Source organism: Papaver somniferum, chromosome 3 (genome assembly GCF_003573695.1).
Source record: "Papaver somniferum cultivar HN1 chromosome 3, ASM357369v1, whole genome shotgun sequence".
NCBI classification, from domain to species: Eukaryota; Viridiplantae; Streptophyta; class Magnoliopsida; order Ranunculales; family Papaveraceae; genus Papaver; species Papaver somniferum.
The window spans coordinates 199,107,937-199,125,097 of NC_039360.1; the positions used below are offsets into that span (position 1 = coordinate 199,107,937).

Sequence of the window (17,161 nt, forward strand, 5' to 3'; positions counted from 1 at the left end):
GGTGTAGACCAATAGTAGGCTTGGATGGCTGCTACCTCAAGGGAAAGTATGGAGGTTGTTTACTTTCGGCTACTTCTCTAGATGCTCAGAATGGTTTGGTGTCTTTAGGCATAATGATCTGTAGAAATGAATGTTTTGAGAACTGGTATTTCTTTTTGAAAGATCTGAAACCCAAATTAGTTGATCATAGGTTGCAACTGAACTTCATCTCTGACAGACAAAAAGGTCTGTTAAAAGCAGTGGCTCTACTCTTTCCTGGTGCCCCACACAGGTTTTGTATTAGGTAAATTATTAACCAAGGCAATTAGTAGCATTCTAGTTTTGGTCCATGGTGTGTGTTTTACTAAATCACTGACTTCATTGCAGGCACTTATCTAAGAACTTCAAAACACACTACAAGGGGTCTAAGTTGCACAATCATTTCTGGAATGCCGCTAGAGCTTACAAAGCGAAACATTTCAGGTATAACATTATTTTAGTTGCATTATACTTTCTACCAACTTAGTTATGAATATTTTTGAAGATGTTTTAACCATTCAATGTGTTTTCCAACCATTCAATATGTTTTTCAGGCTCATATGGACAGTTTGCTTGCAGAGAATGCTGATGATATTTTGTATCTGACTGAAGCAGACCCTAACTGTTGGGCAAGGGCCTTTTTTTGACCGTAACAGCTGTTGTGAACATTTGAACAATAACTTTTCCGAGAGTTTTATCAACATGATATCAAGGATTAGGGAGAAATCTGTGTGCAAGATGGTATTAATGTATGGACAGTTAGTTATGGGTATGTTTTATAAGAGGAGGAATGCATGTCTAGGTTGGGAAGATGGAGATTTAGTTCCTACAGGTAAGAAGTTGATTGGAAAGATGTTAAAGCTGACTGGTGAATACAAAGTAGAGGGCTCTGTGGCTGGTAAATTGTATGAAGTTACACGCAACACAGTGTTTACTATAGATCTTGTTCAGAAAACATGTAGTTGTATCCAATGGCAGATGAGGGGATTCCCTTGTCAGCATGCCTTTTGTGCTCTTAAGATGATAAGACCCAATTGGGCAGAGTAAGTCTAATACATCACTAACACTTCTTCCATTTTTATATGCTTGTAGTTATTAAACAATCTTTTTTGTTGGACAGATATTGTAGTAATTTCTACACTGTTGACAACTTCAGAACCACTTATGCACCTGCAATTGCACCTTTACTGGGTCCTGATGATTGGGAAGAGGTATTTTTTCAAATTTTCTCTTTTATTTCTTTACAAAATTTTTGCATTATTCAGTGTCTGTATTCTGAACTCTAGCTTTTCTGTTTGTGCCTTACAAAATTTGTGCATTGAATAATTTCTGTTTAACATTCTTCTTTTTTGAAGCCAACCGTGGAGATTAATTCTCCAATACTCATGAGGAAACCAGGAAGGCCTAGAGTAATAGGAGAAGGGGCTACGATGAACCACAAACTGAGAAGAAACCTAGGGCTTGTAGCAAAAGTAAGCAGACTGGTCATAACAAAACTACTTGTGGAGGTGGCGCAATTGGTTCTAATCCGAAAGCAAAGAGACCTAGAACCGAGGTACATGGTCATACCTTCACAAGCATTTTTTATAATCGTGGTCAAAGCAGCACCAGAAAACGTAAGAAGAATGACACCAACAACATTAGTCTTGCTGAATCTTCACAAGCAGGAGGATCACAACCAAAGACTAAAAAGGCCAAAAAAGCTACTTAACTTCAGTAGTTGATTAATGGGGAAGGGGTTTATCATTAGTTTCAGTTTTTTATTTTAGTAGGAAATTCGTAAGACTTTTGTTTGCTTTCATTTCATGTTTTACTTAGTTGTTTTAAGCTTTCTATTAGAGGGTCTTGAAGAGTTTTTTTTCTTCGGCTTTTTCTCGATCAAGTCCTCTTTTAGGAATTAGGTTTTGTATTTTTATTATCTCATGACAGTATATTTATTTCAGAACTACTTGTTTTACAATGTATTTATTACTTTTACTTTGAACTTTTAACCGAGTTTCGTTCATTAAACAGTTCTAAGGTTCTTAAGAGATTTCTGAACACAGAGCAGGAAGACGACGACTACGAATTGTTTTTTTTTTTTTTATATTGGAGTTAGGGGTTTTGTGGTCTTTTTGTTCAGAGCACTTTCTAATACGTGGACAAAAAAGACGGTTTTCTTTTGAAACATAAAAACGGGAAGGAGGATGGATGGAAAAGGTAGTTTCAGGATATTTTCTAAAGTTTGCAATGTAACGGGATAGAAATATATATATTTTAAAAAATGGGGGCATCTCAATAAATGACCCTCATGCTTCAAAAATAAATGACCCTAGACATTATTCCCAAAATGGTTTCCATTAAAAAGAAGATTTTGGAATCATTTAAGGAGATATTCGAGAAAATATGAGGTGTTGTTATAAATAGGAGTTGGGAGAGGGTCACTTGAAGGGGAAGCGAGGTTTAACTAAAAATAAGTTGAAGTTCGTTGTTTTTTCTTCTTCTTTTCTTCTTTGTAAGCACTTTTGAGCTATGTTAATATATTTTAAGAGAGTGTTTACTATGAGGAGCAAAAACCCATCGATGGGACAATAGAGGAAGCCATATTTCACAATTGTTTGGTAACTACTATTGATTCTTTATCGGTGGTGCTATTCACAGCTCTAAAATATCCCTTTACTCATAGCTCAACAACATCTAAGCCCTACATCTTTCAAATGGTGAAACCTTTTACTTAATGGTGGGTCCTGGATGAATATCCCTGAACCACTACTCTTGTGACACCTAACATTGAGTGGTAGGGATGCACAAGACCCGTCCATGATACCCAAACCCGCCCGTACCCGCTACATCAGTGGGTTTTTTGTCCAAACCCGCCCGTTGTGGGTGCGGGGTTGGTTAAGAAAAAAAACCCGCTGTCTGCGGGTGCGAAGTTGGTTTTAGCTAATACCCGCCCATATCCGCCCAAAAAACCCGCAAAATATATACCATTAGATAAAACGAATCCTTCTTCCCACAAGCTTATGAAAATCAAAGACTTTTAATACCAGCTAGCCAAGGCCACTACAAGATTAATTATTCTTATTTCCTTTTTCGTGTTGATTGCTTCCCTCCTGCAATATCATGTTCAAACTAAATCTGATAATTCAAAACTCCCCTCACCTCAATATCCCTTTTCTCTTAAATCCTCCTCCCAGCTCTTCTTCTGCATTTCAAATTCAAATATTCTCTAAACTCTCGATTTAGATGACCCACATCACAGTAAGTATTCTAATTTAAGTGTGTTATGTGTTTGATAAATTTCCTCACTGAACTGAACACAAAGTTTGTTTGTCAATCTAATTAATAAAGTTGAATCACTAATTAAATTTGTAACTTTTATTGTAAGAATTATATAGTTATTGTTTTTATTGTAAGACATTAAGACTTATGTAGTTATATTAGTTTTTTTTAAGTTATTAAGAACTTAAGTAAAACACGTGTGTGTGTGAATGATTATTGCGGGTTTAAACCCAAACCCACCCTATCCGCAGCGGGTGGGTAACAAAACTCGCCCGCTGTTTGTGGGTGCGGGGTTGGTTACGAAAAAAAGAACCCGCAATCTGTGCGTGGGAGGTTGGTTTTAGCTTATACCCGCCCATACCTGCTCATGTGCAGCCCTATTGAGTGGTGAATAGAGCTATAAGTGGAGAGCTGAATATCATTTCCGATTCTTTATGACTTTTTGCACTTATTTTAATTGATTTATGATTTTCACTAATTAGTTGTGATTTTATTTGATGGTGTATGCTTAGACTTATAGTTTTATGATGCGCAAAGCTTATAATTTACAATTAATATTTTAAAAATCTACTATTGGCAAAGAAATAGAGTCAATAAAAGAGTTAAAATTGTTAAGAATCGATATATGCATCACTCAAATATGATTTATGGTGGAATTCTGAATCCCAATTTCTTTTAATATTGTTATTATATTTTACTTATTTGCTAGCCTGAATTAAAACCAGGTTTTAAATCAAATCTTAATAAGTCCGAATGAACGACTTCTATTTACCACTTTAACAAAAACATCAATTTTTGGAGCCGCCGACGAAAACTTGTTTTTAAGTATAGTTTTTGTTTTTAGTAGTAAGTTTTTTTTTTTGTTTTTTTAAAGATTTTATTCTTTTGTTATATTTTTACGTTTTTGGGTATTTGTTTACGTTTTAGGAAGAGAAGATTTCTGCTCATGTTGTTTATGATTTTCTTAAACAATTGAAGAAGCAAAGATTAAGTTTGTCGAAACGTTGAAAAGTCAAGACATGCTAAGGACTGAGTTGGAAAAGGTTTCGTCTGACCTTGTTCTCATGAAATCGTATGTTAATTATCTTCTCAATGAAGAGATTTTCTCTTAAGAGTTCGTGGATGTTGTTGATGACAAACTCAAAGGTCTCAGAACCAATGACGTTTTCTCCGGTATTTAATTAATATTTTTCTTCTTTTCTTTTACTAGTTAACTCCTTGTAGGAATTTTTTTCTTATTGTTTAAGGAGGAACAATAGTTTTTGGAGTAGTTTTTATGTGTTACATTAGCTATTCCAAATATTATCATCTTGCATACTCAAAGTTTATTAATCAAATTTTATTTTGGAAGATGACTTGCAATGCCCAATCCTCATGGTTATATATATATACTGTATTGCTTATGTTGTGAGATTTGTTCTTTGCTATCATTATTGGTGATTAGAATATATATCTCATATCTTCTCATAGGTTAAGCTCTTTCACTATTGCAAAAGAGAAATAAACTATTTTGAGAACGACAATTTTTGATCTTTATATGATTACACAAGATTCTGTAAGATGTTCTTTAGGGATCGTCTTACTTCCTTGATGTGTCTCCACCAGGGAATAAGTGGTGAACTTTAATCTCTACATTCGTACATGGCTAGAAAAGTTATAATTATTATGTTGAATCGTATCACACGAATTGTTCTCTTGTTCGTAACTGGCGTAGAGAATAACTTATGTTGATGATTTTTCTCACGAAATATTGTATCTTAGTGTATCTCTAACATTAAGATCGCTATTTTTAATTTTATTGTTCGTAACTAGCGAGAAGAGATAAAAACATTGGATACAAATTTATTTTGTTCGTAACTGGCGAGTAAATTTAAAGTCCAAGAAAATCCTTCGATTAGAGTAAAGGTCACATTATCGTTCTTTCGGGAATGACTTTAACGAGGGAGAGTTCTTTTTGAACATGTGCTTAATGATACATCTTTATGGGGAATGCGGATATGGAATTGTAGGAGATGCTTGTGCCTTATGTCTCCTTGATGCAAAACGAGATTTCTTGGTTGAAATCGTCTAAACTAAAGGTTGATATGTATTCTATAGTATCGAAACTCTTTTGATTAATTCATGATTATCTCAATTTTCCACCTTTTCCAATTTGGTTGACAAAAAGGGCGAGAATTATTAAGTAGTATCTTACTTTATTACATATGGCTTTACGAAGCATCATGTAGAGGGGACTGAATTATTATCTATAGGTTTTACCTATTTTGAAAAAGTAGTATGTATTTACTAAGGGGGAGAACATATCACCGTAGTATTGCTTCAAAATTGTGGTGTAATTGAATTTTGAAGAAGGTAACAATACTATGTTTCTGTATAACGACTAATGAGTAGAGTGTGTTTACCTCATTCTATAAAAGCTCCAAATGAGTATTCTCATAAGTTGTTATCGCTACGGATATTCAACAACAAAGTGCTAAACGAACACATGCAGAACATTAGAAGAACTTGAAGTATGAAGAATTCAAGACGTGTGTTGAAGAGTCAAAGAAATCAAGCATAATGGATTGAGATGAAAAGTTTATTTATTATATCCATATGTACCGAATATTTTTCTCACTAAAATTGACAAATGGGGAGATTGTTAGAGCATTGCTCGGTTGAACCCAAAAGTTTGTTATCTCAAACTTGTTGTCAATGTTAGGTGATCAAAACTATATCTTTATTTCTAGTCTACGAAGTCAAGTTTCGGATAGGTTGGAATTGTAGTTGAGTATCAGCGATCGCCCTTGAAGACTAAAGATCGAAGAAGACATTTGGATAACTTTTGTATCAGGTATGTGAAGACTGAACCATTCTACTTTACTCACTGTACCATCATTCTATCTATTGAGACTATGTCGTATGACTTATAGTAGATTCACAAAGAAGATGTTTCGAATCAAGCTTTCCTTGTGAAAAATATTGAAATATGATTTAGCGATTATATGTTCAAAGGTACTTAATAAAAATAATAGTTATATGAATTAATTTGTGGATCAATCGAAAATTCCCCATGCAAATGATTATGTCACTTGGGAATGTTTCAAACATCATAAGAGAGAAATATGAACTTACTGAAATTTCTACTCAGGGTAGGTTGGCGAACCAGTTCTCAAACCATACATATATGAGATATAGAAATACAGGAAAGTTGACGAACTAGTTCGCGAACCGCAAGTTCAGTTGGGAACAGTTCACGAACTCGGTTGGCGAACCATGGTGAACTGAATTTACTAGTTGGATAAATTAGCTAGCAGTTGGTGAACCCGGTTCACGAACTGTGGTCAACTGAGTTCGCTAGCCTAATAGGGTTGACGAACTCGGTTCACGAACCGTAGCACCTGAACAAGCCATACGGTTGGAAAACCGTTGTACCGACTGTCCCGACAATGTTTAGCAGATGCTTAAAGATTTATTGATTAATATGTTTAACATTTCTAGAACTCCCTTAAACACTTATAAGACTTCATTTATTACTTAACACACTTATATGTTTGTATCATGATTAATTTCTTAGGTGTTTTAATGAACATCAAATAGCCTTCAGTTCTTTGGCTAACTTGCTAAACCAAGCAGTCATCGTACATGGTTCCGTAAATGAATCTATGTGTATAGTCTTCTATTGTATTCCGAAGACCTAATTTGTTTTCTTGATTATCAAGTTATCTTAGCTTGAATTCTAAGCTAACCCTGATCTTTGAAAACTATAAATTGAACATCTCTGTCACCTGGGAAAATCAATCCCTGACACTTTGTGTCCTAGTTGATTCTAGAGTCGTCCTCTATTGACCTAGGTTTCCTTTGTGAAACTTTATTAGATCTACGACTAAAAGAATTCGCTTGAGGATTTGGGAATCCAGGTCCGACTATCTTTACCTTGATAGTTCGTGTATCTTGATCTTGCTTTTCTGTTGCCGACATTCTTGTTATCTCTTTCAGGCAAGATAGATAGTAATCGCAAAGTTCTCTTCATCTCAGACTTCGTGATTCCTCAAGGTAGATATCTAAAGACTGATCTTAGTTGATCTTTCGACGATTATTCTTGAGAGGTGGTTCAAAATCTAGGATGCTCTTCGAGAGTCGTAAGTTCCGAATTTGTGAGGTTTGCTAGGTTTGTCTATTGAAAATAGATTTCCACACCTTGATCTTTGATTTAAACAAAAATCAAGTAAGCTTATCTGTTAGAGGAAGATTGGTATCAAAAGTCTTCACTTCGGCTGAAGCAACTCTTAGGTTGTAAAGGTTGATATATTAACTCTATATACATATTTTCAAGGATCATTAAGTTGTTCTACTTGCAATTGTATTAAGTTTTGTCTATACGTGTAGCCGAACGAAAAAGTTGGGTGTATTTGGTATCCCCTGCGTTTTCAACCACCACCTAAGCCAAATTCCGCATTTGCACTTGTACCACCGAAATAACTATCTGTCAATCTTCTAGCGTAACCACAAACAACTTCTTCATACAATTTATACAAGTTTCAGTGTCGACTTGTATCAAATTATTTCGCCGCCATGATCACTCATTATTCCACCTTGTGTAAGACATTTCTTCTTTAGCACATGTCTAATACTTGACTTCACCATCTCCAAGAACCAATAATCTTGAGTTATTCTTCATGTAGACAAAACCTGCTACAATCTTCATATGTTGTGTATGAACGATTGTCACTTAGCACCACCATGGTTCAAAACATTCTCCTGACAATATTTGCAGACGCCAGTAAAACCAACGTACTATCTTCTCTTGTAGAGAAAACACCTTCAACAAGAATCATAGTCACATCAACCAAGATTGTCGAATCTTTCTTGATGTCATCCAATTCTTTCTTCGACCTTGATCGACTCATCATCTTTACGAACTATATCCTTATGTTACAAACCAAGACTTTATCTTATTTGAAACCTCTTGTTCTACTGAATCACTGCTATCTTTATCCAAGCTCATCGCACCACTTGTCGGGAAACCGAGGTTACATTAATCTCGAACCAGCATGTTCCCGTAGAAGTAAATTCTATGAAACATCTGAATTTAGATAACTTAGCTCGAATCCTTTACTTACATGGTCGATAATACTAGCATGGATATAACGTGTGCGGTAATAGATATCATACACGACACAAAAGTTACATACACGGTCAAAACCACCTCGAGAATCTTTCATTATCATAACAAGTTATTACATCGACACACGTCATATAATCAACTAGTTATATAACCCACTAGCGCTAAACGACTTAGAAACAACAAGACATATTACAAAGAATTTACCTCTTTATTTTTTCTTGTTCTTGTTCTTCTTCCATAAACCTCCGCTCCATGGTTGCTTCGAATTTAGATAAGAACATGAAGAACATCATGAATTCTAGCTTCTCCCGTATTCCCATCTAAAAACAAGTGAATCAGACCTAATTATTAAAACCAACAAAAAGCGCACAAATAAAAGATACATCCATGTAATTCTTCATATTAACATCTAAAGAAAACACAGTTAGCAAGATTAGAAAACCCATTATTCTTTCTAAAATCTCTAATTAAGCAACAACAATCTTCTCAGCATACAAATTCAGAAAGAAGAGAGTAATCGAATAATGACACAAATAAATCAAATCAAAGCAAAAGAAGAGAGTAATTATCAAAAACCCAACCTTATGTTATCGAAGAATCTCTGAAATTGAGAAGAAGATTAATAATCAAACCTAAAATTCCTTCCTTTCAGATAAAGATTGACGAGAATAACTCCATTGAGAAGAACGATCAGTAATCAATCATGGTCAATCTAGAATAACGATCTCCATTCCCACATTGAGAAGAAGAATTTAATTTGTTGATTCTAAAATCCACTTTTTTGAGATGAGTTTTTTCAGCTGAAGAACTAAAATTCAACTTAGATTTAGGGATTTATCCATTCCTTTTCCCTGAAAGATCTAAATTATCCTCATTCTTCGCTTAAAATGCCTAAAATATCCTCATATCGGAAATTTCGGTTGACTCATCGAGGTATAATCGGCTGATATTGTCGGGAATATTCCATATATAGTGGTTTTCGTACCGCTCAAGTGCCGATACCGGTAATATCGGTGACAGCGGATATGGCCGTTATTGGCTACATTGGTTCAGAGGCGAGTTGTTAATAAACGAGTCGAGTTGTTTTCACTAACCGATTACTCCACGCAACCCCTAATTTCACACAACCTACGAATAATTGAAAGAGTGCATTTCCGGTTCTTTCACTAACAGATTACTCCACGCCGGACGCAACCGATTATTCAATCCCGAAAGACGTCTCTCACATACCTATGTTAGCACAGATTTTCCGTAATTTCAGATTCTAGAAAGAGGTTTTAGTATTGACGATCAGCCTATGTACAGTACATATCTACTTCTCTAACACTAAAAGGTACTAAATGTCTCACTCCTTAATGTCTTCTCTTTCATTATTATGTTAGTTGGATAAATCAAAAGAATCAAGAATGTTATTAGGTAAACCCTAGATCTGTTTGATATTGTTGCGTCTTGACTTGGTTTTTGTGGGCTTCATATGTCCGGGTTAGGTCTTACAATTTCAGCTTGCTTTACCAACTAAGCATTATTTTCTGCTCAAATTCCCAGTGTTATTTGTTTTCTGAATGTGGAATTGAATTATACGGAGCAAGAAGTTGCATAATTTGATGTTTTTTTACATGTCTGGCACAGTATCTTGCAAAATAAGATGCTGATGGCCTCTTTGCATTTAGAGATATCCCGTTTGTTATCAACTACGTAGAAATGTTTCACAATGCAAATCAGCTTTTGCTTTCTGATTTCGATTAAAAGTTTAGTACCATGAACTATAAATTCCCATAACCTTTTTTTAATAAGTGGATTATCAATATTATTAGACATATCTGCATGAACTTACAAGCAAGGTCTTCGAGTGGACTGTTAAAGACCATATAAATATTCACCTTCTTCTTGCACATTGTTTCGTTAGTACTAAATACCTAAAGCCCACTGATATTAGCTCATCGCATGTAGGAAGTTTGATGGTGCATGAGTTTAAGATTGGGTCTACCACATGAGACTTATCTGTTAGGGTCTCTTCAACTCAAGAAGTCAATGTGCAGAGCCTTAGACAAATTATAACTCTTTTTTATCCCGTCTGCAGTGTTATGTTGATCTTCAAGAAGGAATTGTCAAACAAACTATTGATGGTTGCGAGCTTTAGAATTTAGGATGTCATGATATGTAATAAGATTAAGGCAGTCACAAAGTTATAGTCTTTGAATCTTTGAGAAACCACATGCAATCTGAACCTTTCAAAATATAAACATATAGCTGGTGTTTTAAATTAGTGGGTTTTAGGGAGTCTGGCCGAGGGAAATAGTCGGTGTACAGGTAAATGAAAGTTCCTTCCATCCTGCAGTTGCCACTTGACAGAAGAAAATGCCCTTCAAGTCCTGCATTCATTCTCAGCCAATCCGAGGTCTTGTGCAATATTTTTCTTCTAGACTGGTGCATATATCTAAAAAACATAGCATTTTGGATATCTCTCCCTCTCTCTCTCTCACTCTTGGCAAATAAATGGCAATTTGAAACTGCATAGTTTTGTAATTATTACTCAATGCCTGAATTAGGCTTCCTTTTCCCGTGACTCGTTCCACAGGATGGAGAACATGCAATATGCAGAGGAACTCATAAGGCAGTTTTTGGTTTTCAGAGGGTTTACAAATACTCTTCAAACTTTCGAAACAGAGTTATCCACTGATATTGCTAAAGGGTTTCAGGTTGATAAGATATTGGAATTAATATTTTCTGTGTATGTACCCAAATTCCAGATTGAAAAATTAGTTTGTCTATTAAGTTTTTTCAAGCAGTGCTTTTCTACTTCCACCGAGACGGTACTTGTATCCACGCTTTCAAAGTTGGAGGCTTCAGTTCTACGATATTACGTTGTTCATGCTATTAAATCAGGGAAAAGGGACAAAGTTATAGACTTTTTTGGAGCATATGGTAACGATTTGCTGCAAAGAAGCCAGGATTGGGGTCCATGGTTTGGTCAGTGCCTCTCTCTCTCTCTATTTATCTACGTCTCTCTCCACCGTAGTCGTGCACTCTCTTCTTCTTTTTTCCTTGTTAATCTTTTCATTTCTTAGTTTATACTTTCTGTGCAGCTATTCCATATCTGAAGAATCCAAGTTTGGAACCTCAGTTTCGCATTTACTTCTCGAAAGAGTGGTTTGACGCTTTGCAACTCTCATTGAGGAATTTTCTGAGTGAGATATTCAATGATACTCATATCCTTCTATAAGGTGTTAACCTTATGTACATAATATTGATCTTACATCTATAAGCGTGTAATTAGATGGTTCTCATTCTCTGAATTCAGTTTAGAGCAGTAAACTATATTTTCTGCATTTTATATGTGGAAAATCCCCTAGGAAGCATTATGTCCTCTCATCATCTATGCTCTATTCAGATACTGGGTTGGCAAACAAAAACACTTTTTCACTTCTGTGTTTCAGCTAACAGTAGTCCAGGCATGTACCTTCATATCAACTCTCAAACTGAGGCTGTGTTTGAACTTCATTTTGTAGAACTATGCTCCTTCCGTTAATTTTGTGATTCAAACTGCTTCCAAAGTATGAAATGTGTGTTGTTTCTCAGCAACTAACTGAATTTTTATCGCGATTGATATTATCGTGTTTAAATCTGCAACTCTTTAAGATGACTTAGATAAAGGAAATTTCTGCAAGGAATTGTATTTTATTTTGGTACATATGATGGAATATATCTGGGTGAGTGAATAATAAAATGAATACTTCACTTAACTCTTGCGGGCTAAGTTGATAAGAAAAATTCACAGTTTTTGTTTATTCCAATGCGATCCCTTAACCGTCACACGTATTCCTGGTCTGTTAAAGATCAGTGCTGACAATAATACAGTTAAACATCTCAAGAGAGACAATAAGCAGTTAAATCTCAAGTTATCGCAACTCCAAGCTTTATTGGAAGAAAAGGAAGCTCGAATATACCAGTTAAAGAGGTAATCATCTTTCTTGGATTCATATGTAAGTAGCTTAATTCTGAGTTTGGTGTATATTATGATTAAAGTTACTGTTGCTTTTTGATTCAGTAATTCATCTACAGCAGAAGTAAACATGCTTCAGAAGAACAATCCCACATACAGTGAATCAGGGGCTGCGGGAGAATGTGCCACACAAAGTAATTATTTATCGTCAAGGGTCATGAGTGAGTCAAGTACATCACGTTCTACATCCTCTCGGGATGATAAAAAGGAACCAGAGTTTCAAGATCTGGATTCTGCTGAACGTGCAAAGAGATCAGAGAATTTGACCCAATCGGGATCAGAAATTGATTCAAGCTGTTTGCATGAGCTTCCTACTCGAGATGGTGGGTGTAAAATTGGTGATTCTGTTTTGGCAGTTCATTTACTGTCTTCTTCTGTTTGAGCTTTGTTGTGAAAATATACTTCTTATGAGGTATCAGGAGTTCCAATGTGCAGTTAACTGGTAAATTAATTAGCAATTGATTAAGTCTATCTTTCAAAGTGAGGAAGTTATCTAACATCTTCCCTATTAAACTGGAAAGAGGAGAAGATTCATGATGCAAATCTCATATCAGAAACCGAGTGTGTGTTGGTGCCATAAAATATAATATTGAGTATTCTGGAGTTCTGAAGCTAAATGGATGAGAAATATAAAAATTAAAATCAGGCTCATACAGGAGTTATCAGTCTGGATGAAGCTTTCCTATAATCAAGTGTAGGGGATTAGGGGGGCAAAATATGTCTGTGATCTGTGCCATTATGTCTTATTACCTGATGCTCTTCTAAATGTAACAGAGAATGGCGCGGAAATGCAGAGACAGGAAGACTTTCCAGAAGTAAAAGCAGAATTTCAGGTAATTCGATGATATCTCGTATTGCTTTGCATATCCTGAACTCTACTCCAGGTTAAATGTTTGCGAGTTCAAATCATTTCCTGATCTTTGTGACTTTCAGGAAACATTCTTAGGGCACACCAGTCCAATCAGCAGGTGCCGCTTTTCTGCATCTGGAAACAATATTGCAAGTGCTTCAGTGGATGGAACAGTCAGGTAAGTTTTATGTTAATTTAAATTGTTTAATTACAGAGTTAAATAAAACACTGCTGTGAGTCCACATTATATATACATATATAATACATATGTTCCATGTTCCCTCTTTTAGGCACCTGCTATTGTATTTACAGTCAATTAATAACCCAAACGGTGGGCAGGACTTTGATATGGATAGGCTTCGTCCGCTCCTCAGAATATATGCCGTCATGTGATGTTATCACATGAATCTCAAGGTTACAGGCTCATGCACCTGGGGAGGGTGCGGACGGAACCCTGTCCCTGTCAAACTCTTACCCCGAATCAGGACCATGTAATTCATAGGTTTATGTGGAATAGTTGATAAATTTAGTCACTACTGCCTATTATAGTTCCAACTTCCAACAACTTAAAGAAAATGAATCTGGTGAAAATTTAGTGAGCTGACAGTATATATATATATATATAAAACATAAAAATCAAGGTTATGGCTTGTACTGAATTAAACTTCTCGCATCATAAACTTCTCCAAATGTTGTACTTGCTCTTATATGCTGTTTGTGCCTCTAATTTGGAATTATATATGCTATTTGTTTCGGAATGAAGGATATGGACATATGACTCGTCATCCCCAACAACTCGAAATGCAACTATATATTGCGGTTCTGAGATCATGTCACTTGACTGGGAGTGCAAATCTGATCGCCTGGTAAGCAGAACATATTGTCTGAGAGAGCTAGGCTTTATAGGTTTTTGCCTTTCGTCTCGTTTTCCAGTTTCCTCATTCTTCTTGACAATAGCTTCTCATAGGTACAGCTGATGGGGGGATTAAAGCCTGGAATGTTGATGCAAAGAGAGTTGTCTGCGATCTCAGCACGTCAGCATCATTTCCTAGGTCCTCACCAAAAAAAGGATATCTTCTTTTTGATCATGTATTTTGTTTCGTCACATATCTTACGTAGTTCCTCTCTGCAGTGTCTTGGATTTGAAATGCAGCCCTGTGGAACCAATTTTTGTTTCTGCAGCCGCATCTAGAGGGTACTCGCCTGGGCATGTTACTTCTCCTTTTCAAAAGAATTAAGTAGTTTGATTTCGATTGTTTAATTTTAGCATTCATTTCTCTCTACATGGTTCATATCCATGCCTAAATTGTTTAGGATGTGCATATTCTTGTAGGCACGGCTCGAGTAATCTTGACAGGATGGGGTTTGCTTCACTTACTGTTTGGAACATGAAGACGTGGAAGGCAATGGTATATTTTCAGTTCTCTATGAATACCATATTTTCACTTTCGAATTGGTTATATTTTTGAGCTGGTGTTACAATTTTTTAATGAAGTTCTGCTATTCTTGAAGTCAGTCCTTCCTCTCGGCGAAGATCCACCAGCAATTACGTCTCTTTGTTTCAATCACAATGGGAAAATTTTAGCTGCTTCTGCAACTGATGGAATGATTCACATGTTTGGTATCCTTGACTGTTTATCTTACTTTTGTGTATCTGGGAATAAATTTAATTTAATCCTGCTATGCAGTCGCATGGTTTGTTTGTTTTTAAATTGGTCGGATCAGTATAATTGGAAATTTGCTAGTTTTGTTGTTTACGGATTAAGGCACATGAACTTATACTTAACTTGCTGTAGATATGGCTGCGGGTCTTCAAATTACAGGCTGGCCTGCCCATGACACTGCCATAAGCTCTGTTCTGTTCGGACCTGATGAAACAAGCATCTTCAGCCTAGGTTCTGATGGAAAGGCAAGTATCTTCCCGGCTGTAACTTTGAAGTTGGGCAAGAGAGTAATATGGTACTAATCACCACGTAGGTGTCCAACAGTTGAGTTGGTCAGATACTTGGTGGTCGCACAAAGGTTGCATCAGGGTGGGGGAGATTTTTCTTTCTATTTTTACGTGGCTACCTGGGCTTGTAGGTGGCAGACCTCTTCTTATACAAGAAGTTTTAAATAAAAAAAGAAAAGAAAAAGAAAGTCTAATCACCTTTCAAGCTTCAATTTCACATATTCTCTTAAGCCTGTCTTTGAGAGATTTGAAGCTTGTACACTTATTCATTTTTCTATGAATAATGGCGAAACTTGATAATATTACTGATTTGTGTTTGTCCAGATATTTGAATGGAGCCTACAGAATCATGGACAGATTCTTTGGTCGAGAGACAATAGCAGGTATGTGCAAATTGACCTCAACCTCATACGTTGAGCTTTCCTATTAGTCTTTGCAGAAATTTATATTTTACTCGACAGTTTCTAATTGTTATTGCTTATTACAATATATTTAAGCTTTAAATATTGTAACCAAGTCACATACTTGTGAACGCTGCTTTTGGTCATTAAGGTAAATGTAATTCGAAATGAACACTGGGTAGTTATTTCTCCTCCTTGGATGTTGTTGAAAATGTAGAATCCCATTAGAAGTGTTAAAACAAGTCTTTTCTCCAAGTACTGATCTTCCGACACCGTCTTCCTTCGATCTCATCCGTTTTTGCTTTCTCTCTAACCTTAATAAGACGGACAATCTTCATGTTGCCTAGTTCCAACAAAATCAGTTTCCCTTTACCCATAAGTTCAGTGTTTCGCGAGTGCATCCCTCGGTCATCTGTATGTTCTAGATTTTGTTTTGCTAAATTGCATTTCTTTTTTCTTTACGTCAGTGTTGCTGAAAGGTCAAAGTACTGTTTTATGCTTTCCAAATTCAGAATGATAACATGATTACATTCTGATTTTATGTGACTTTCATCCATACTAGCAGAGAATGACTTAGTACTATCCTTTTCTTATTCCTATACTTCATAGGTTCTTCAATCAGGAGAGCACGAAGATCTGTAGGCATGAAACAGCATTGGATGCTCATGGTAGGAGACTGATAGTAACTTCTGATTCGGTCAGATCACCCATATACCAGGTCACCTTCTTTGCATTATCTTTGTGGTTTGTTTCATCATATTTGATGGTATTAAATATTACAAGCTCGATTAGTATGTTTCCATAGATGAAAAGAGTTCATTTAATTTCCCCGTTTCTTGATAACATCACATTCGAGTTTGTGTTTTCATTTACAAAGAGTGGTGACAAACAATTTGTTTTCTAAACTCCAAGATTCATCTTTTATCTTAAAGCAAAAATCCTGCGCACTTCCTTTTGCAGGTTCAAGGTCACATGAGCGGTTTTAGAACGCTTCCCCATACTGCAGCTGTAACAACTGTAGACTGGCATCCAACCTTACCCATTTACTTGACTGGTTCAGCTGATCATTCAGTTCGAGTCACGTCGATACTTTAAAAACTTCCCTGGATTCATTTATATTATGTTTTCAGGTTAAAATCCAAATCCATTTGAGGTTATAATCTTGGAGGGCGATGTTAATGCCAACTTATTGATGTAATCATATGGAAAGGAGAACGAGTTTCTGTATCATATCTGAAATATCAATTAAAAACAACATTTTTATTGATGATATAACCAATTTGTTGTATGTATTGAGTTACATTTGTCAAATTTATGCAATTCAAACTGAAATGGTAATCATACCTCATAAACCTGCCTTTCCGGTCAACCAACATATGATTTTTCCAGTTTTTTCCCATAACCACAATGTCTGACCACTTGGGTTTGGTTTGGGATTTGTTAAGAGAATTTCAGGCATTTTGGTTACTAGGAATTACTGGTTAATCCAGTTAGGAATACCCGTTTAACGGTTAATCTACCATCAAAACAGTTTAATCGCTGGTCCAAAAAGATGTTTTTGGACCCGATC

General features: G+C 35.8%; 1 protein-coding gene across 2 annotated transcripts; it reads left to right on the forward strand.

The window, feature by feature from the left end:
• The first annotated feature begins 9,467 nt into the window (after positions 1-9,467).
• On the forward strand, positions 9,468-16,879 carry LOC113358401 (WD repeat-containing protein 91-like). Of its 2 annotated transcripts, XM_026601960.1 has the most exons (17): positions 9,468-9,719; positions 10,467-10,784; positions 10,965-11,356; positions 11,473-11,595; positions 12,203-12,344; positions 12,435-12,712; positions 13,164-13,222; positions 13,323-13,417; positions 14,003-14,105; positions 14,197-14,291; positions 14,372-14,434; positions 14,573-14,648; positions 14,752-14,860; positions 15,036-15,148; positions 15,515-15,573; positions 16,201-16,309; positions 16,552-16,879. In XM_026601960.1, the coding sequence occupies exons 3-17, from the start codon at positions 10,966-10,968 to the stop codon at positions 16,684-16,686; spliced, it is 1,950 nt and encodes a 649-aa protein (XP_026457745.1). In that variant the 5' UTR covers positions 9,468-9,719; positions 10,467-10,784; position 10,965; the 3' UTR covers positions 16,687-16,879. The 2 variants fall into 2 exon arrangements, with proteins under 2 accessions (XP_026457745.1, XP_026457744.1); XM_026601959.1 differs by lacking the exon at positions 10,467-10,784.
• Positions 16,880-17,161: the final 282 nt, after the last annotated feature.